Consider the following 19836-nt stretch of genomic DNA (forward strand, 5'->3'; position numbering starts at 1 on the left):
AGCTAGTCTATGGGGGGCGCTCACCAGGGAACAGCAGAGCAGCCAGACGGGGTCCAACCAAAGGCCCCTCCGGCCCCGTGTCCTGTCGGCCCCCAGTGGCCAGTGCCAGGTGCCCCAGAGGGAGGGAACATCCAGTGACCCCTCCCCTGTCGCCCATTCCCAGCCCCCCACACACAGACCAGGGCCCCCTCCCTGCCCAGCCCCTGTGTAACTTGTGTGTGGGGAACTGTGTGGGAATCAGTCGCTTGAATAAAATGTTTCCATCTGCCCCTGTGCGGTTGCTCTCTGGTGTGTCCCCCCTCTAGGAAATGGATTGTTGCTGCAAAGGGGGGGGGGGGGGCATCATAGTTCTTGTGCAAGAAGCACTGATTTCATACATTAGAACGTCAGTTTACTTGCACAAGAATACGCGGCCAGTGTAGACAGGCAGCAAGTTTTTGTGCAAAAGCAGCCTCTTTTGCCCAAGATCGCACCAATGTAGACACAGCCTATGGGTATGTCTACACTACAAAGTTAGTTCGAACTAACGGACGTTAGTTCGAACTAACTTTAATAGGTGCTACACTAGCGCTCCGCTAGTTCGAATTTGAATCGAACTAACGGAGCGCTTAGTTCGAACTAGGTAAACCTCATTTTACGAGGACTAACGCCTAGTTCGAACTAGCTAGTTCGAACTAAGGGCTGTGTAGCCCTTTAGTTCGAACTAGTGGGAGGCTAGCCCTCCCCAGGTTTCCCTGGTGGCCACTCTGGCCAACACCAGGGAAACTCTATGCCCCCCTCCCGGCCCCGGACCCCTTAAAGGGGCACGGGCTGGCTACGGTGCCCGTGCCAGGTGCAAGCCTGCCAGCACCCAGCTAGCAGACCCTGCACCTGGCACGGCACAGAGCCACCCACCCGATGCCCCCCAGCCCACCCCCTCTTGCCGGGACCAGGCTGGCGGCTCCCGGGAGCTTGCCCTGGACCGCAAGAGGCGGGCACCTTCCTGGGCTAGTGCGGACATCGGGGACCTCGTCCACGATCTCCGCACTAGGCACAGGAAAGTGGCCGTCTAGGGCAGGAGAGCTGCCAGCCTGGCCACCCAGGACCAGGTGTGCATGAAAATCAAGGGGGTCCACTGAGACCCCCGACACTGAGCCCTGAGCTTACAATGGCCGTACTGGGTCAGACCAAAGGTCCATCTAGCCCAGTAGCCTGTCTGCCAACAGCGACCAACCCTAGGGACCCTGGAGGGGATGGACCGAAGACAATGACCAAGCCATTTGTCTCGTGCCATCCCTCTCCAGCCTTCCACAAACTTTGGGCAGGGACACCACTCCTACCCTCTGGCTAATAGGACTCCATGGACCCAACCTCCATGACTTGATCTCACTTCCCTTTAAACTCTGTTCTAGTTGTAGCCTTCACAGCCTCCTGCAGCAAGGAGTTCCGCAGGTTAACTATGTGCTTTGTGAACAACAACAACTTTCTCTTCCTAGTTTCAAGCCTGATACCCATTCCTTTCCTTTGGTGTCCTCTAGTCCTTCTTTATGGGAACTCAGGAAGAACTTTTCTGAATGCACCCTCTCCACCCAACCCCTGCTTTTAGAGACCTCTATCCTGCCCCCCCTCCGTCTCCTCTTTTCTAAGCTGAACAGTCCCAGTCTCTGTAGCCTTTCTTCATCTGGGACCTGTTCCCAACCCCTGATCATGTTAGTTGCCCTCCCCTCTCCCAGCCTTTCTCTTCCCCTCTCCCACCTCCTTTTCCCAGTCTCCCCCAGTTTTTTTCAATAAAGACAGAGTCAATGTTGGAAGAAACGTTATCTTTATTTTGTACATCAATAAGAAGGGGTGCTAGGGAAGGGTAAGTGGAAGGAGGTGAGGGAGGAATGGGGTACGAGCCCCCAATGGGGAGGACTGGGCTGGCTCTGCGGGCTTCTGGGGGTGGAAGCTCTCCTGCAGCCCCCCAATTACTCCCTCTCCCCAGATGGCAGCCTGCGGCAAGTGCAGCCGGGCTGATGGCCGAGTGGTGTGATGTGCCCAGTGTGGGCACTCAGGGCACTCCAAGCCAGAACTTCTTTGCAAGCGGGGCACCCCTTAGAACTGTGTGTCCGGGGTGGGGGTTGGGACCCTTTAAGCGCAGCCCTCGGCTAGCCTGAGACAGCATCTCCATGCTCTAAGTCCTCCTTTTATGCCCTGCCGGCACTGCTTCCGGCCATCCTTAAGCCCTGTTCAGAGTCCACTCAATGTGGACTTACTAGTTCGAACTAGCAAAATGCTAGTTCGAACTAGTTTTTAGTTCTAGATGCGTTAGTTCGAACTAGCTTAGTTCGAATTAACTAATTCGAACTAAGTTAGTTCGAACTAGCGCTGTAGTGTAGACGTACCCTATGTGTGTATATAATATAGAGAGAGTTCTATTATAAGTGTTTATATATCATGTTTGTGTATGTGTGTGTGTGACAGAGAGAGAGAGAGAAATAATGGTTACCAGCAAAAACTTGGGTGTTTAAGCATAGGTTTCCATAAGACAACTAATTTTTATTTTTGCATACCTAAATACAAATACTTCAGGGGAGAGCAAAGTTAATCTTTTGTTGTTGTTTTTTTAAGTACAATTAAGATGTGATACTTTTGTACTTTTACTCAAGTAGTTTTGAAGAAGGTTACTTTGGCTTTTACTTACATTTGTTTCAGAGTAGCAGTACTTTGACTTAAGAATCTTTTCCTCCAACACCGTGCATTGCACAGAGTAATTACAGTACGAAGACATTACGTTTGCAAGGAGCAAAACAATGAAAATGGGTTGCAGAGATGGGAGTGCAATTCAGTGAGTCCCAGGAATAAGATAAGACAAATGTGAGAAATGTTATGAAATTTCATGTCCTGTCTTTAGTCCCCTTTTTACATGTTGAACCTCCTTTCAAATGCAGTAAGAAAAAACATAGATAGAGAGGGCAGGGCAGAGTGCAGGGGCGTCTGCAGCACTACTGAACATGCTCAGTGCTAGCGTTGCCACGTGTCCGGTTTTTGGGGCCTCTGTCCGGTAAAAAGATTCAGAAAATACCAGACTTGAGCAGTGTCTGGTTTTTTCTGTTTTTCCAGCTGGGTGCCCAACAGAAGCCTGGCGGGGGCGGGGGAGTGGCTGGGAGGCGGGGTGTGATCGGCGCTGGGGGCCCTTGGTTGCATCGGAGGAGAAGGGGAAGCCTTGTCCCTGCCCCTGGTCAAGCGCCTGGTGGAGTTGCAGCCGGGCTCACTTTGCCAGGACCCTGCAGGGGACGGGAGCGCCCTGGGATCTGCATGTGCCCAGGTCAGTCCCACTCCCTGCCAGCCCATTCGCTTCCCCCCCCCCGCTCCCCTCCCACACGGCTGGTTCTCCCCTCCTCCTCCCGATCTCCCCCGGCCAGCCCTGCTGCACCCAACCCCCCCACCCCTGCCAGCTCTGCTTCCTGCCATCCCGGGTTCCTTCTCCCAACCTTCCCCAGCCAGCCCCGCTGCACCCCCCACCAGCCCTGCTTCCAGTGGCCAGTTCTCCCCTCCTCCTCCTGATCTGCCCCGGCCAGCCCCGCTCCCCCTGGCTGTCCCCCCCACCGACCAGCTCTGCTTCCCTACAGCTGTCTCCCCCTCATGTCCCTCGGCCAGCCCTCCTCCATTCGACCCCCCCGACCAGCCCCGCTCCCCCCAGCCGCCCCCTCCCAATATCCCCTGGCCAGTCCCGCTCTGTCTGCCCCCCCCCCACCGACCAGCTCTACTTCCCTACAGCTGTCTCCCCCGCCATGTCCCTCGGCCAGCCCTCCTCCATTCGACCCCCCCCGACCAGTCCCACTCCCCCCAGCCGCCCCCTCCCAATATCCCCTGGCCAGTCCCGCTCTGTCTGCCCCCCCCCCCCACCGACCAGCTCTACTTCCTGCCGGCCGTCCCCCGCCCCCATGACCATCGGCCAGCTCTGCTCCATTTAACCCACCCCTGCCAGTCCCGCTCCTGCTGGCTGTCCCCGCCCCGCCAGCTCTGCTTCGCAGTCCGCCCCTCTTCCTCTCTGACCCCCCTCTTCCTCCCGGCCAGCCCCTCTCCCCCTCCTCCTCAGGAAGAGTGTCCGGTATTTTTTTAAGACTATCTGGTAACCCTACTCAGTGCCTCTGAGGTGAATACATGATTAAAATATGCTGAAGCAAATAAAAAGCCCCCTTGCCACTCCGACGTGCGCTTCATTCCCACTGGGGGGCTGGTTTTATCCCTCTGCCCGGCCGGTGCTGGGGCTTTGCGCTCCGTGTTCAGGGGTTTAGCTTGCGCGCCCCCCCCCCCAGAGCTGAGTTTGCCCAGAATGGATCCTAATCTCCCTGCATCTGCTGCACCCCCTCGCCACGTCACTGCTCAGTCATCTCCTCCGTCGAGCCGCTCGTCTTCCCTTGGAAATGCTTTTAACGTGTAGTGAGCAAAACCGTACAGCTAGTGTGGGCAGAGAGAAGGGCAGGGGCTGCAAGAGAACTGCTGAGCATGCTCAGTGCTCAGGTAGCAGCACAATCTCTCAAGTAGGAGCTGTCTACATTACACCGGCACCCCCAGGATGGAACCAGAACCCCCCCTCCCCCAGCACAGGCGAGCGTCCCACCCTCGGTGCTCAGTCTTCACCCCTCGAGAACAGCATCAGCTACACCCCCACCAGTGGGTTACACGGGCACCAGAGAGACCTGGGGCATAAGGAGCCTACTGGCCAGGTGGGGAGAGGCAATTAGTCAGTAGCTGAGACTGTCGCCCTCCTTCCCCGGCTGCTCATCCCACCCCCATGTCGGGCGGTGAACCCCCCAGGCGCTTGTTACCCCTTTCTCATCCAGGGTACGTCTGCCCTGCCCCGTTATTCCGACACAACAACGCGAGTGTCCACACAGCAATTCCGTTATTGGGAAATAAAGTCGAAAGCATCATTCCAGCTTCTGTAACCCTCATTCCACAATAACTAACGCCTCTTCCGAAAGCTCCATTTCCAAATGCTGGTCGTGTGGACGCGCCACTGCTGCTATTTCGAAATAGCTCCCCCCCCAGGGCCTTTCAAAGCCATTACACCCCAGTGCTCCCTGGGGCTCTACATCGAGGTAGCACATCCCCACTAGGGGAGCCTGCCTCGGACTCCTTTGGAGGCTTCTCTGTAGTGTAGATGATATTATTTCGGAATGTATCTTCCAGAACATCTTAGTCCGAAATAGCGGTGCAGTGTAGATGCACCCTGAGTGCCTAGGCCCAAGTTTGGGGCCTGGCAGATGTTTCGGAGGAGTGACTGTCAGTTTGGACTCATCACACTTCATGCAAAGGCTGGTTGAGTCTGTAAAGGGAAAGAGCAGGAGAACATGCCCAGAAAGGAAGCACTGACCTATACAAACTGCAACCCGCCCATTTCCCAGCAGACAAAAGTGAAACTAAACTCTCTGGTCTCTGCACCAGAAGCCATGGCTGCTGTGAATACAGCAAACACGCTCCAGGATGAAATGACCTGTCCCATTTGCCTGGAGTATTTCGATGATCCGGTGGCTCTCGACTGTGATCACAGCTTCTGCCGAGCCTGCATCACCCAGTGCTGGGGGGGACTCACTGCAGACGTCTCCTGCCCCCAGTGCAGACGGGCCTTTGCCCAGGGGAACCTCAGGCGGGACAGGAAGCTGAGGAGTTTCGTGGACATGGCCAGAGAACTCCAGTCGCAGGCAGGGAGGGAACCAGCCCCAGGGAGACTGTGCGAGAAACACCAGGAGCCTCTCAAACTCTTCTGCAGAGAGGATGAAATCCCCATCTGTGTGGTGTGCGACAGATCCAAGGGGCACCGAGCTCACACTGTGATTCCTGCCGAGGAAGCTGCCGAAGAATTCCAGGTAGGGAAATGCTGACTGCAATCCCTGCCCTCCTGGGACTGAGGGGAGCACTGGGGAGCAGCTCCCGCCCTGGGAATCTAGCCCGGTCAGGGGTGGGACTGCAGGAAGCAGGGACGGCCTGGTGATAGGGCACCACAGCAGGGTCATTGCCGCCCGAGTGTCCCTCGTGGCATGGGATAGCCCTGCCTCAGTTTCCCAAAAAAGACCCACAGTGGCATTTTTTGTGGCCAGTAACAGCCCTGCTCTCCCAGCAGGGACTCTCAGGACTTTGAGTCTGGAGTTTGGTCTTATCATCCTGAGCAAGGTCCCCTCTGCCTGCTCCAGGGGCCTCCTCCCTCTGGCTACCCTGGGCCTCTGTTTGACCTACCCCAGGCCAGGTTGGATCCCAGGGCCCCTCATTCTGCCCTTCATTGTCCCTTCCTGGGGAGGAGAATTGACTATGTCTCATGCGGTGCTGACAACCAATGTTCCTTCTAAAATAGTCCATCTGGTTGCGGAATAAATTGTATTCAGTGCGCCAAGGCATGTGTCACTGTGCACCGCCCATGGAAACACCTGCTGCCAGCTGTGTGCGACAGGGTGCGCTGCTAATCAGCTGGGCACCACTGGAATCTCTCCTGGCTGGGTGCCCAAACACCTGGCTTACAGGGACCCTGCTGAGAGCTCCTCCCTGGAAAGGGCAGCCAGCCTGTGCCCAGCCTCGTCCCCACCCGCCTCTCCTGAGCCACAGGGAGAGCCCCAGTCCTGCAGATTCCTCTCTGGGATTTCTCTCTGCAGATTCAGGGGGACCCTTGTGCCCCCCACGTGTCCATGCTGACGTTAATGGCAATGGCAATAATTGGTAGTGAGAAGAATGCACTGGTGTCTATAGCACGGGCCTCTCTGGGCCCCAGGGAGCGATTGGGGCCCCATGGGGCTGGGCACCCTACGGAGGAGCCAGCCAGAGAGAGCTCCTAGCCCCAGCCACAGCCTCATGCACATGGCCCACAGCAGGCGGGTAAAGAAAGAACCAGGGTGGGAATGGGGGAGGGACACTGAGGGGTGTTTGCAATCGCCAGAGCTAGGTCATCACGGGTGGCTGCCAGGCCAGATTTCCACCCTGCACCTGCCTGGCTGTGACCCTCCTCTCTGCTCCCCACCGCCCTCCCACGCTCCCTGGACTCTCTGGAGGTCCCCGATGCTCGAGGTGTCCCTCCTCTTCTCCAGCTCCCTCTGCTGCCATCTCCCCCCACCCCCGCGCATGCAGCCTCTGAGTATGTGACCCCAGCTCCCCACTGTAACAAGGGCCGAGAATTTCAAACACTCCCAGTGTCTATTACTGTGACTGTCTCTGATCCCATAAACCTGCCGGGCCCTGCAGTCGCGAGTACAGTGTGTGGTTGTGCTGGGCCAGCTCCCCTCCCTCTAGTCCTAAAACTAACAGTGACAGAAACAAAACTAAAAAACTAAACATCTTCCCTGGCAGGACATTACAGAAATGGGCTGAACCAAAAACCATCTATTTTTCAATGATTAGCAAATCTCACATTTGATTGTTTGCTCAGTCACATGAAATGTGTCTGTGTCTCCAGGAAAGGCTCCAGGCCCAGCTGAAGACGCTGAGAGCCAAGAGAGAAAAGCTGCTGGGACTGAAAGTGAGCAGGGCGGAGACCAGCCAGGAGCACCTGGTAGGTACCCGGCGTTATTACCCTGCCATTGTAGAGAGCTGCAGGGAGCTGATCCGGAATCAGACACTAAGGAGCGGCCCTAGACTGGATTATAGTTTCTCTTCATCAGCCAGGGAATGAGCATCCAGAAATCACAATTCATTGCTTTAGCAAAATCCCTCCTTAGGGTTGGGCCCTAAACCAGCCGCTTCCACCCTCTGTGCGTTTGTGGACACCTTTAGAAATGGCAGAGGGAGGTTCTGACCCCTTTGAAAATCGATTGTCTGTGTGAGCAGCTGAATTCTGTCCAGTTTAAGTCTTTTGCTCACATGGTCCATGGCCCCGGGGGCACACAGACCCCAGGATGGAAACCACTGCCACACTCTGTCAACTGTTATTCTCATCTACTGTCTTTTAGTTACAATGATCTTAATTACACTCACTTCACAAGCAACAATTTACAATAACAAACACCGAATTGGGAATTAGGAAATGCCGAGCCTGAGACCAAGCCCAGTGAAACACGTTCGTTCGTCAGTTCCCAGCCTGAGACGTGGGAAAATTCTCTCTCTAGTAACCGCAGGAGACTGTTCACTGTCCGGTGACTTAGAATTTGCAAAGAGATTCTCCCCTGCACCCTCAGTGCTCTGTGAAGGCCCCAGGCTCCATCCATGTCCCCCTAGCGGTGGCGATGTTCTTCCTTTGGTTCTTCTTCCAGAAACAGACACAAGCCGAGCGGCAGAAGATTGTGGCCGAGTTTCAGCAGCTGCGGCAGTTCCTGCAGGAACAAGAGCGACTCCTGCTGGCCCAGCTGCAGAAGCTGGACGAGGAGCTTGTGAGGCTCCAGACTGACACTGTCACCAAACTCTCGGAGCAGATTTCCCGTCTCAGTGAGCAGATCCGGGAGCTGGAGGGGAAGTGTCAGAAGCCAGCGAGTGAATTCCTGCAGGTGAGACTGAGGGGAAATTCCCCGGATCCCGCCACAGAGACAGAACAGCCCCTAACAGGTGGGCACAGGAGTCAGAGGTCACAGGACAGCTCCGCGTGCGCCCTCCTGGCATGGGAACTCTTGTTCTGTGCAGACCCCCAGGCACAGAGAGACTAGAGATGGCAAAGCCCCATCGCTCAGGGATCCATGGCCCTGGGGCCAGGCAAAGCCTAGTTCCCCCTCACTCGCCAAATCCCTCCCTTGGAATTCACAGTGTGTGTCGGGGGGACTGAAACTCTCTCTCCCTCCCTCTCTCTCTCTCTCTGTCTCTCCAGGACATCAGAAGCACCCTGAGCAGGTCGGTGGCTCTCACACCTCACAGTGCTGGGGAAACACTGGGCAGTGAAGTTGTCGCTGCCTCTCCCCAGGGCTCCACAGCGGAACGTGCGGGAAGGTCACATTTGGGATTCAAATCTCTGACCCATGTAACCCTGAGGCCCTCGCCCCTTTGGAGACGACTCTGCAACGCCCCAGGGAAAGGCGCAGACTGGCCTGTGGTACATTCTACCATGTCACCGCCCTGGGGACTGGCTGCCCCAGGCCTGAGGGGGGACGTGGGCCTGTCCCTGCTGGGCGCTGGGCACCATTCAGCCCAGGGCAGCAGGAGTCCAGCGTCTGTCCCATCCAAGGGCTGTTTGGAGCCTGTGTGGGATGAGCCGGGTAGGGGGAGCTGGTGTCTCAGTCTCGTCCGTAGTGGGCAGATTCCTACAGCCCTTCCCCTGGGAACCTCCCGTCCCTCAGCACCTGGAGGCCCAGAGAGGAGTTGGTCGTGGAGACTCAAATACCCACTAACCAGAAGTTAAGAACTGAGTCACTCAAGGCAGGATCACAGCGGCTCCCAGCCTGTGGGCCAGACCCCTGTAGGGTTGCCAGGTGTCCGGAATTGGCCCAGACAGTCCGGTATTTGTGGCCTCTGTCCAGTAAAATGTCCGGTATTTTCTGTTTCTCTCGGTCGGAAGGGCGCTTGGGCCATTTTCCCACCGCCCCGTCTGGTGGGGCGCGGAGAGCAGGGAGCCTGGGGACTTAAAGGTGCAGTGACACTTTTTTTTGGCGTGTTTGTGGGGTTTTTTGGACCCACCACATGAGGGGAGGTATTTTTTGTGAAAGTATTTGGCAACCCTCGACCCTTGGTGGTCTGTGACGGGACTGCAGGGGATCTGTGGAGAGTTCAAAAGCAAGGATTGGGCCCGTGGCGGTGGGCGGGATCCTTCGTTTTCTTTTCCTTTCCTTTTTTTGTCCCCAGGGAGAGGAAGGGGTCCGTGAAATTTTCATAGATTGAAAAGGGCCCAAAGGCTGGGTACCACTGCAGGGTCACCATGGGACGTTTCTCCCCAGGTGTGAGGAGGGGCAGGCCCAGCAGCCAGAGGAGATGGCTCCTGAACTGGAAGAACAAGTCTGTGGTTTCTCCCAGAAAGTGACTGTGCTGTCGGAGACGCTGAGAGAGTTCCAAGGTACCTGGGGGAGATGGAGGAGGGGAAAGTGAGACCCTGGAAGGACAATGGCACTGGTCAATTGGTTCATAATTAGATGATGCTTCCATTTAATTGTGGGGGGAACGGCCCAGACTTGGGTTCCAAGACACTCAGGTTGATTAATTCAAACCCTTGTGTGTTCACAAGCAGCCTTTGCAATGACAGTGACTGTGAGAGCGAGAAACGCCAGGGAGAGAAACACGCCCAGTTCCCTTCTCCTGGGACACAGGCCGGTCATGGTGCATTTCTCCTGCGAGAGTAGGAGCCCCCCCGCCAGTATCTGACCTGTTAGAACCATCCAGATTATACCCGGATGAGTTCTTTTCCAATCCCCGTTGTGTTAGGGACAGTCAGTACCTTGTGTGACTTGTACACGGCTCACACCGGAACTTTGAATTGCTGGAGGGTTTTTCCTGCCCGAACAATTTTCATGTTACTCTCTTTTCTGATGTGCACGGTCACTTCTCCACAGGGGGGTTCTGGACGTGGCTCCCTGCCCTAGGCAGGTCACTCTGTGTGTCTGTCTGCAAGTGCCTTGTGTGGGCAACTCATCTGTGTCCCGCAGAACAACTCAGGAACGCGGCACTTTAAGAGCAAGGTCACTGTAGGAAACATTTCCCTTGTGACAAGCACACGGCTCGCCAGGCCGAAGCCGAGCCAATCAGCATCCATCAGGCTGGGAGTGGGAGGGGGCAATAAATCTTGGTGGGGCCCACTCCGAGATTTTGGAAAGTGGCCAAGGGGCCCACTTTGCTTGCTGGGGGCGCAGGGTCTAGGGTGGAGGTTGGGTGCAGAAGGGCGCACGGGGTAAGGGACTGGGGTGCAGGAGATGCTGCAGGGTCTGACAGGAGTTTGGGGTGGTGACCTGGGTCAGGGAATTGGGGTGCAGGGTCAGGGAGGGGGTGTGGGTGCAGGGGAGGATTCTGGTCTGGGGAAGGGATGTAGGAGGGGGGTACAGGGTCTGGTAGGGAGCTGTGACCTGGGACGGGGTACACAGGGCTTGGAGGGTGACCCAGGGAACTGAGTTGGGACGCAGGAGGGGCTGGGGTGCCAGAGGCAGGCTGTGGCTGGGAGGCACTTTCCTAAGTAGCTCCCAGCCAGCAGCCCTGCAGCATCCCCCAAGGCAGGCTGGGCTCCCTGCCCCCTACAGCCCCACATCACTAAACTTGCAGGCTGCTCCCTCCATGTGGCTCTCAGCTCCGGGAGGGGGAAGAGGCTTGTGCTGCTCCCCGCCCCCAGGCCAATCTCTCAGTTTCTATTGGCCGGTTGTTTCCAGCTGGGAGTGGGGAGAGCACATGAAGCCCCCCGCCCCGCAGAGCCCAGAGCCGCGGGGACTGAGCTTTAAGCCACGGCAGCTGCGTGTGCCTGAGGGTCCCGGCAGGGGGGTCCACAGGCCGGATTGGGTGGCCGGATTCGGGGGTGGGGGGTCAGAGGGCCGTGGGCAGTGTGACACTGGGCCCCTGGTTCTCTGCGCCCTGGCCCAGGCACCGGGGCCATTGTAACCGGGATGTGACTCTGCCCGAGCCTGAGCCAGGCCCGGCCCCGGCCCCTGCAGCCACTGAGCAGCGGGTCACAAGTGGCCTCCCCGCCCTGCTCTGCCCCACAGGGCGCATCTGGCCCATGGAGCCCACTGCCCCTGCCTCAGTTTCCCCAGGGATGAACAGCTCCCAGCGTGAGACAAGGTCTCACACTCCCTGAACCTCCTGTTAGCGCCCAGGGGCCGAGGTGCCGGAAGCTGCTTTGATGCCAAAGGCTCTGCAGGGCCTGGGCCTAGGCATCGACAAAAGGCCAGACATGAGCGAGGCCTGAGTGTGTCTGTGACGTGACACCCCGGCTCTGGGCTCCCCGTGCAAACCTGAATCTCCCCCTCCCCCCCTAGACACTCTGCCGGCCGCACTGGAGAAAGCCCCAAGAGCGCACAGACCAGGTGAGCTGCCTCGGGCCTCATGCCCCCCTCGGAGCCCCACACACGCCCCTCCCCAGCCTCCTCCAGCCCAGGGGACACCTCCTGCCCCCAAACTCCTCCTCCTGAGACCCCCCAAAGCCCACAGCCCAACCCCCTGCCCAGAGCCCCTTATCCCCAGGGCTCCCCCGGAGCCCTCAGCCCCTCCAGCCCCCCAACTCCCTGCTCAGCTCGTACCCCCCCTCCAGTATCCAAAGCCCTCGGCCTCACCCCTCCCTGCCTCCTCTCGGCCTTGGGCTCCCTTGTTCTCTGGGGCGGGGGCAGGCTGGGGGGGTCCAAGAGGGGAGTTTCCCTCCCCCCGGTGACTGAGGGGCTGTGCCCAGCATGGACTCTGGGGCACTCGGGGACGTTGCTCTTTCTCCTGCCCCCGGCAGAGGACCCAGGAGTCCATGGGAGGGTCCCTGCTCTGCCGGGGGAAGGGACGGATCAGACCCCAGAGCCCCAGGGCCCAGGACACAGACAGGGGCAGCCCTGGGCCCATGGCAGGCAGCTGGGGGGCTGCTGAGAGCAGAGCTCTGGTCCTGTTCCCCTTTTCCTCTCCCCCCGCGTGAGCTCAGCTTCTCTCGCCCTCCGCCCAGCCCCCGCTGGGACCCCCCTCAGCTCCCTGGGCCCCTCTTCCTTTTGTCACCCCTGAGTCAGCCTCCTGCCATGGCTGGGACAGAGACACCCCCGTTCCCTCCGCACGGCGCCTGGGCACCCCCAGGGCAGGACTCGCCTTGTTCAGCCTCTTCCCGCCCAGCTGGGGCCGGTCCCTGCCCCTCCCTGCTGGCTCCGCGGGGTCCGGGCACCGGGCCGGAGGCTGAGCAGCCTGGTGGGGGCAGGTCGGAGCTCGGCCCAGAGCCCCAGTGCAGCGGGAAAGGAGCCGAGCCCAGACGGGCCGTGGGGGGGAGACGTGTCCCGGGGGAATCACAAACCCTGCCCAGATCAGCTGGGACCCAGGGACATTTCAATGGGGAGGGGCCCAGCCGAGGGCAGGGCCTGGATTCAGCCAGCCCTGACCAGGCAGTTTCCATCCGTCCCTCTGGGGTCCCCGGCCCAGAGTCGCTCGTCCCCGGCCCAGGGAGAGGGGGGCAGATTCCCAGTGTCAGGGCCCCTCTGACCCCTTGTCTGCCACAGCCCCTCCCTGCCGGGGAGCGAGCTGCCCCTTGGGCTGGGCTGAGACCTCAGGGCTGCTCCCCACTCAGAGCCGGGCGCCCCGGGGGGCAGGAGAGTCCCTGAGTCACGGCCCAGCTGGGGCAGATTCTGTCCCTGACGCCATCGACCCCCCAGGGCCGAGCTCTGCCCCTCATGCTCTGATTCTCCCCCCCCCCAGCCAACGTGACTCTGGATCCAGACACGGCGCATCCCCGGCTCGTCCTGTCGGGGGATGGGAAACGTGTGAGATGGGAATGGACACGACAGCCACGGCCCGACACCCCGGAGAGATTTGACACTGTGCCCTGTGTGCTGGGCCGGGAGGGCTTCACCTCGGGGAGACATTGCTGGGAGGCGGAGATGGGGGGTGGGCGAGACTGGGGGGTGGGGGTGGCCAGAGAGTCTGTGAGCACTAAGGGAGAGCTCAGCCTGAGCCCCCAGGGCGGGATCTGGGGTGTGCGGCAGTGGGGGGATCACTTCCTGTCTCTCACTGACCCTGCGGCCCTCCTGTCCCTGAGCCCCCCCAGCAGGATCCGGGTTTGTCTGGACTGTGACCGGGGGCAGGTGACATTTATCGATGCTGGAACCGAGGCCCCGATCTTCACTTTCCCGCCGGGCTCCCTCCCCGGGGAGAGAATCCGACCCTGGATCTTGATGTGGGACACAAAAACACTCCGACTGTCTCCATGACAACAGCCCCTCTGGCCTCACACCCCAGACTCTGTGACCCTGGAGGACTCCCCTGTACCCCGCCCCGGCTCCTCCTCTCTGTGACCCTGAAACCTCCTCCCCCTCCCTGGAGCAGCAGGAGGAGCAGAGTTGGTGGTTGGGTAGGGGCAGAACTAACAACCGGGCTGGGGACAGGCGGTGGTGGGGGCCGGGCTGGGGACAGGCGGAGGTGGGGGCCGGGCTGGGGTCAGGCGGAGGTGGGTGTTTGGGCTGAGGACAGGCGGAGGTGGGGGTTGGGCTGGGGTCAGGCGGAGGTGGGTGCTGGGCTGGGGACAGGCGGAGGTGGGTGTTTGGGCCGGGCCGGGGACAGGCGGAGGTGGGGGTGACAGGACACAGAATTAACCCAGCAGGGTTGGGGGGAAGCTGGAGGCTCTGCAGCAGCAGGAGGCGATTTGCAGAGACCTGGGTCCATTGGCGCAGCCAGAGGGGAAGGGGTAAAATCAGGACAAACAATGGGGCCAAATCAGAGGCAGGTCCCCTGCCCCAATCTTGGGGTCCCCGGGCACATTCTTGGGGGAGGCTCTCTAGGCCCTGCCTGAGGTGTGTCACCCCCTGCCTGGCCCCTTGGAGCCGAGCTGGCCGTGCAGAGTCCCACATGCTGAGACCCCCCCCCCCCCGTCTCCCAGAGCTCCAGGCCAAGGTGATATCGGTCCGGAGACACGCACAGGCCCAGAGACTCTGCACACAAGTCCCACCCCGCAGCGCTGAGTCACTGCACCACACAAAGCACAAGAGAGTTCAGAGCAAGTCGCACAAAACGACCAACCTGACAGCTCTGCCCCTCACTCTCCTCCCCCTCCCACCCCACCCTAGAGATTCTGGGGTCCAGCTGGGCTCAGGAAAGCAGCCGCCCTGGCTCCTGAAGCTGCTGCCTGCTGGGAACGTTGCTCTCCCTGCAGAGCTGGAGACAAGGAGCGAGCTCCAGGCGGGGGCTGGGCTATTGCAATGCTGAACGGCGCTGCCTGGGATTGTAGCTGCCCAGAAAATCCCTGGCACGACGCTGTGAGCCCCCAGCCTGAGTGACGGGGATGGGAGTGTCTGGGACAGGCCAGCAGGCCCGGCAGGGAGCTGCCTGAGCTAGTCTATGGGGGGCGCTCACCAGAGGGGAATCGTATGAGGAATCCAGGCCCCTCTCCTCTCACTCTGGGATAATGCTGGTTACCGATACCGTGTCTCTTGCAAACTGTTTAAACGGATCCTAGAAACTTCCCAGAACTCAGGGGTGACCACAGATGTACGGAGCCTTCCTTTGCCAACTGCGCACCCGGAACCTTACCTGAAATGTTTCCTTTAATAAATGTTCTTCGAGTGATGTCCCTGTGGGAGCGCCACTGTGATGTCAGATCATCCCGGCGCCACAGATGGGAGTTTTCATTAGCAGCAGTCGGTCAGACCGTACATGTACAGTGGCTGCCTCGTGCAGCTCATGCCCTTTTGCTCACGCGCACGGTCTGCCTCCCACCAGTTCCCTCTTCACCGCCCTCGGTCGCAGACAGAGCGAGCTCTTCTCCTCAGGGGCTTTTTGTAGTCAGAGATAGTTTAGTTGTTAGTTTTTCCATCAGGGCTGTGTCCAGACTGGCAAGCAGTTGCTTTTGCGGAAAAACTTGCCAGCTGTCTACACTGGCCGCTTGAATTTCTGCAAGACCACTGACTTCCTACTGTCTGAAATCAGTGCTTCTTGCGAAATACTATGCTGCTCCCGTTCGGGCAAAAGTCCCTTTTGCGCAAAGCTTTTGCGCAAGAGGACCAGTGTAGACAGCTCGGATTTGTTTTGCGCTAAAAAGCCCCCATCACAAAAATGACGATCGGGGCTTTTTTGCGCAAAAGCGCATCTAGATTGGCACGGACGCTTTTCCGCAAAAAGTGCTCTAGATGCTCTTTTCCGCAAATGCTTTTAACGGAAAACTTGGAGGGGTTTTGCTCGGGAGGCTTCAGGCAGGCTGCTGCAGCGCTCTGTGGGACTGGTGTGTGGCCTGTTTGGAGAGGTCACCAGTCTGGGGCTGTAGGGAGCCCCGAAGTTGAGCAATTCGCCCTGAGCGGACGCCCTCAGCTGTGCCCAGACATGGCCTGGTCTGTCACAGTGGCGTAGTCCAGTATCCTGCCGACTACCAGACTGGTGACCTCTCCAAACAGGCCGCAAACCAGTCCCACAGAGCGATTCAGCAGCCTGCCTGAAGCCTCACGAACAAAACCCCTCTGAGACCCCAGCAATATTCGTGCCCCAGATGGCCCGACCACACTCACGGGCTCCACCCCAGGGCCCTAAGGACTTGGACCACACCAAGGTCCAACTCCGGCTGGTGGGGCTGCTGCCTCAACTCACTACCCACGGGCATTGATTCTCGCCCTGCCCTCTCTCCTCCCTCCCCGAACACCGCGCATTGGGTTGGTCGCCTACCAGTCACGGCCTGGATCTCCCCTCCGGCCGTAGCTGCTGCTCACCCCCTCCCGTTGCTCCAGGGGCTGGAGCAGCGGGGATCGCTGGGCCTCCTCAGCTCCAGCATCAGATGCTCCTCTCCCCTCCCCTCAGGCTCTGGGCCAGGTGGCGTTTAAATCGCCCGCTGCTTCCGGCGACGGGCGTGACATCAGCCGGATGTCATTGGTGTTAAACCGCCCCGTCCTGCGACACAATATGGATCCCGGCATCTCCGATGCCATATCCGCGGGTGTCAGCTGAGCCGTGGCCCCACAGCATTGGGCACTCAGCTGGCACGGGCTCCCCTGTAGCCCCAGAAGGGTGCTTGCCATGGGGGCTCCCATACGGGGTCGTTGTGCCCTGTCACAACAGCCTTGGAGTGTGAAGAAGCAAGCGTGCTGTTACAAATAAGACAGCCTTGAAATAACACTGGGAAGGAGACACCCACATCGTGATGTCAGAATAAAGAATATCGCCCGGACATTGAGCAGAACGGATGGTGATTGATTAAGAGTTGACGAAGCAAAATGCATAGACTTGAATTGGAGAACAGTCCTATCAGAGATGGAGCGTCTTGCATGAATCTCCAGGTCGTGTCTTGTCAACATCGGAGTGTCGGTCCGGACCGAGAGAAACCCCCGCACCTCCCCCTCACATTGAACTTGCCTGGCCAGTGAGTTAATGTGAGCAACAGACTGGTAACGTTAAGCAGCGACAAGACGTTGTGTGTGTGCAGGGGCTTGTCTTTCTGAAGCAGACGCTCACTGGTTTTCTACTCTTCAGGGGTAGCCGGTCCCATCTCCGTGTGTTGTTAGTCTTTAAAGCGCTGCCAGACTATGTGTTGGTTTTTATGCTTTTCTAGGATATTCGCAATAAAAGTGGCGTGTTGCCTTTTCCCCTGAGACAGACCCCGGGAGCCTCTAAGGATAACACCAGGGTTTCTCAAAAATCAAAAAGCGGGCGTGATGCCGAAAAGTTTGCTGCTCTAGGCTTTGTGCTACAGGGAACCTTTCCTGGGACCCCACTGTCTGCCCCTGTCCGTAGAGTCATAGAATCCCAGGGCTGGAAGAGACCTCCGGAGTCATCTCGCCCTACCCCCTGCTCAGAGCAGGACCCACCCCAACCAAATCACCCCTGGCAGGGCTTCTTCCAGCCGGGACTTAACGTTTTCTACGATTCTCCCCACCCCCCTCGGTAACCCATCCCAGTGCCTCGCCCCCTCCTAGTGGAATTGAGGTGTCTAGTAGCCATCTGAGACTCCACTGCCACTCAAGAGCACGGCTGCCTTTCAGCCCCTCTCTGTCTAGCACTGGAGAAATGCTCTAGGCCCACAGCCTCTTTCCCTCCATCCTCTCTGCCTTACCGCCCCCTGACCTCAAGCCTTGCTCTCTTTCCAAGGCCTGGCTGTGAGCCCCAGGCTGGACCTGTCTCCTCACAGCTAGCTAGCTAGACAACGAGCGGTCCTGTGACAGTCTCCTGCCAGTGGCAGAACCGAGCAAGGTTCAGACACGAGCTGGCGGCTGAGGCCAAAGGTTCCAGGGTACAACCTGTGTCGGGATCCAGCCCTAGGGCAGCAAACGTGCAGGGGGGAAGGTTTGCAGGGAGCCCAGCAGCACAGAGCCTGTGCAGAGAGGCAGCTTGCTGCTCACTGAGGACTTCAGCATGTGCCTGTACACTGAGCATAGGGTTGCCAGATGGTTTAACCAAAAATACTGACCCCCCCCCAAAAAAAAATACAAGGAAAAAAATTCTGTTGAGAAAAAAACACGGGGGAGACCAATATTGTTGAGAAAAAAAAAGGACCCCGAGAGTTATTATATATAAAAAAAACCCCATCATGGCCCCTTTAAGAAAAGCCTTTGAGATATTTTGCCGGCAGCCATATTGTTTTCCTGATCCGAGCCAGAAGGCAGCTCCGCTGTGGAACTAGGTGAGCGGGGTGTCCGGGGGCTCCAGGACGGGGGAGAGGGGGTTGCTGAGTGTGAGTAGGGGTGCCAGGTGTTTGGTATTTTCGCCTCCTGGCAGGGGAAAAAAAATCAGAAAATACCGGATATTTTAGGTGTCCAGTATTTTCTGAATTTTTTTTACTGAACAGGAGGCAAAAATACCGGACTGTCCGGGTCAGTACCAGACACCTGGCAACCCTAATTGAGCGGCACCCTGCACTTGGAGCTCATGCACTTCTCTGCAGTCAGACTAATCTAGCTATGCACCCCTGTCTCCTATCCCCTGCCCTGAACTTCACCAGCCCCACCATGACCGTGGGCTCAGGGTTGGCCCAAGGAGCGAAAATGGCAGGGAGAGACTGGGACAGCTGGAATGGGGATGGGGATGAGGGTGGAGGTGGGTTGTTCTTGTCCCTGCGGTGCCTGTTGTTGTACAGAGTGGAAAGGTAACATCTGCTTTCCAGCGCATAGCAGCAGCGGGAACAGGCTCGGCTGTGACCTTCAGACTGCAGGGTCATAAAGCTGAAAGCTTTGCCCTGAAATCCCTCTTCAGCGCAAGGGCTGCTGCTGATTAGCGAGTTGCTGTCGGTTTCGTGCCTTGTCACCAGCACACGCCCGCTGCCTGTGACCTTAACCCGGGAGCCCAGCTGGTCCCAGGCCGGAGGTGGGGTGTTCAGCCACGTCGCTCCCCTGCACACGCGGTGTCACTGCAGTAACTCCGGGGGTTCATTCCCACCTAGTGTGGTCTCAGTTCAAGCCGGCGTGAGGCTGTGGATGCTGGCACTTTGAGGTGAAAGCGGCCCAGTTCGATTGCTGGCCTGTCGACACAGCTACAGGCGGGGAGATTCCCAGCTCGGTTCTCATGCCCACACTGGTTCTCAGCCCATAGTGGGGCTGTGGAAGTGAAGGCGGCAGCATGGGGTAGACACTAGAGTCCAATCCAGCCCCGCCTTCAATGACATGCAGCGGTGTTTCCCAAAGTGTGGTCCGCGGCCCAGTACCGGTCCCTAGAGAAAAAATACCGGTCCTTAGAAAAATTATCACGCACGATCCGATTAATTTGTGTGACAGGGTAGCAGCACCCTGCGCTGCCGAGCACGGCGGCGTGGCCCTCTTGGGAGAAAGCCCGCCACCGCGGCATCTCTGCCAGGCATGCTCCTGGGGGCGTGGCTAGATCCGGCAGGCGGTAGGACCCAGGGAGAAGGCCTGGCGCCAGACACAGCCAGGGAGCTGGTGCTGGCTGATAAAGCAGCCAGGATTGGGGCCAGGAGTGGGGAAGCAGAATAACCCGCTGGACAGGTAGGGCCAGTGACTATTTGCATATTCATCATTTGCATAATGAATATTCATGTATGCAAATATATGTTGCCGGACCTCCAAAAGCTTGTGAATGGGTTTATTGGTCCCCAGTTTCAAAAAGGATTGGGAACCACTGACAGGCGGTATTGGCAGCTCCTGGGTTCAAGTTTTTGTCTTTTGTGTTTCCCTCTCTACTTCCCCCTCTCTGCTACTTCATACCCGCGGCTCCCATTCCCTGCCCATGCTGTTCTGCCGTCTTCTTCCCTTATCTTTCTGCAGCTCCTCCCTCCACCCCCATCTCTACTTTCTCTTCACCTCACCCTGCACCTGTGCAGCTGATAGGAGGTGGGGTGTGGGCCTCCGGCTCCCAGCAAAACCATTCCAGGTGCAGAGAGAACAGAAGTCCAAA

At 58.3% G+C, this 19836-nt stretch overlaps 1 protein-coding gene across 1 annotated transcript; it reads left to right on the top strand.

The window, feature by feature from the left end:
• The first annotated feature begins 5336 nt into the window (after positions 1-5336).
• LOC149522055 (zinc finger protein RFP-like) lies at positions 5337-14374 on the top strand. Its single transcript, XM_089770698.1, has 7 exons — positions 5337-5834; positions 7406-7501; positions 8199-8429; positions 8744-8766; positions 9804-9919; positions 11820-11867; positions 13216-14374. Exons 1-7 carry the CDS (start codon positions 5418-5420, stop codon positions 13725-13727), a joined length of 1443 nt encoding a protein of 480 aa, XP_089626824.1. The 5' UTR covers positions 5337-5417; the 3' UTR covers positions 13728-14374.
• The last annotated feature ends 5462 nt before the right edge of the window (positions 14375-19836 follow it).

The sequence above is a fragment of the Pelodiscus sinensis genome, chromosome 19 (genome assembly GCF_052426305.1).
Source record: "Pelodiscus sinensis isolate ZL-2025 chromosome 19, ASM5242630v1, whole genome shotgun sequence".
Classification (NCBI taxonomy): Eukaryota; Metazoa; Chordata; order Testudines; family Trionychidae; genus Pelodiscus; species Pelodiscus sinensis.

What these genes read in the sequence shown, in the direction of transcription:
- LOC149522055 (XM_089770698.1), top strand. Translation starts at nt 5,418, where the DNA reads ATGGCTGCTGTGAATACAGCAAACACGCTCCAGGATGAAATGACCTGT. An exon ending in AAGCTGCCGAAGAATTCCAG is followed by an intron (nt 5,835 to 7,405) that starts GTAGGGAAATGC and finishes CTGTGTCTCCAG; the next exon opens with GAAAGGCTCCAGGCCCAGCT. An exon ending in ATCAGAAGCACCCTGAGCAG is followed by an intron (nt 8,767 to 9,803) that starts GTCGGTGGCTCT and finishes GTTTCTCCCCAG; the next exon opens with GTGTGAGGAGGGGCAGGCCC.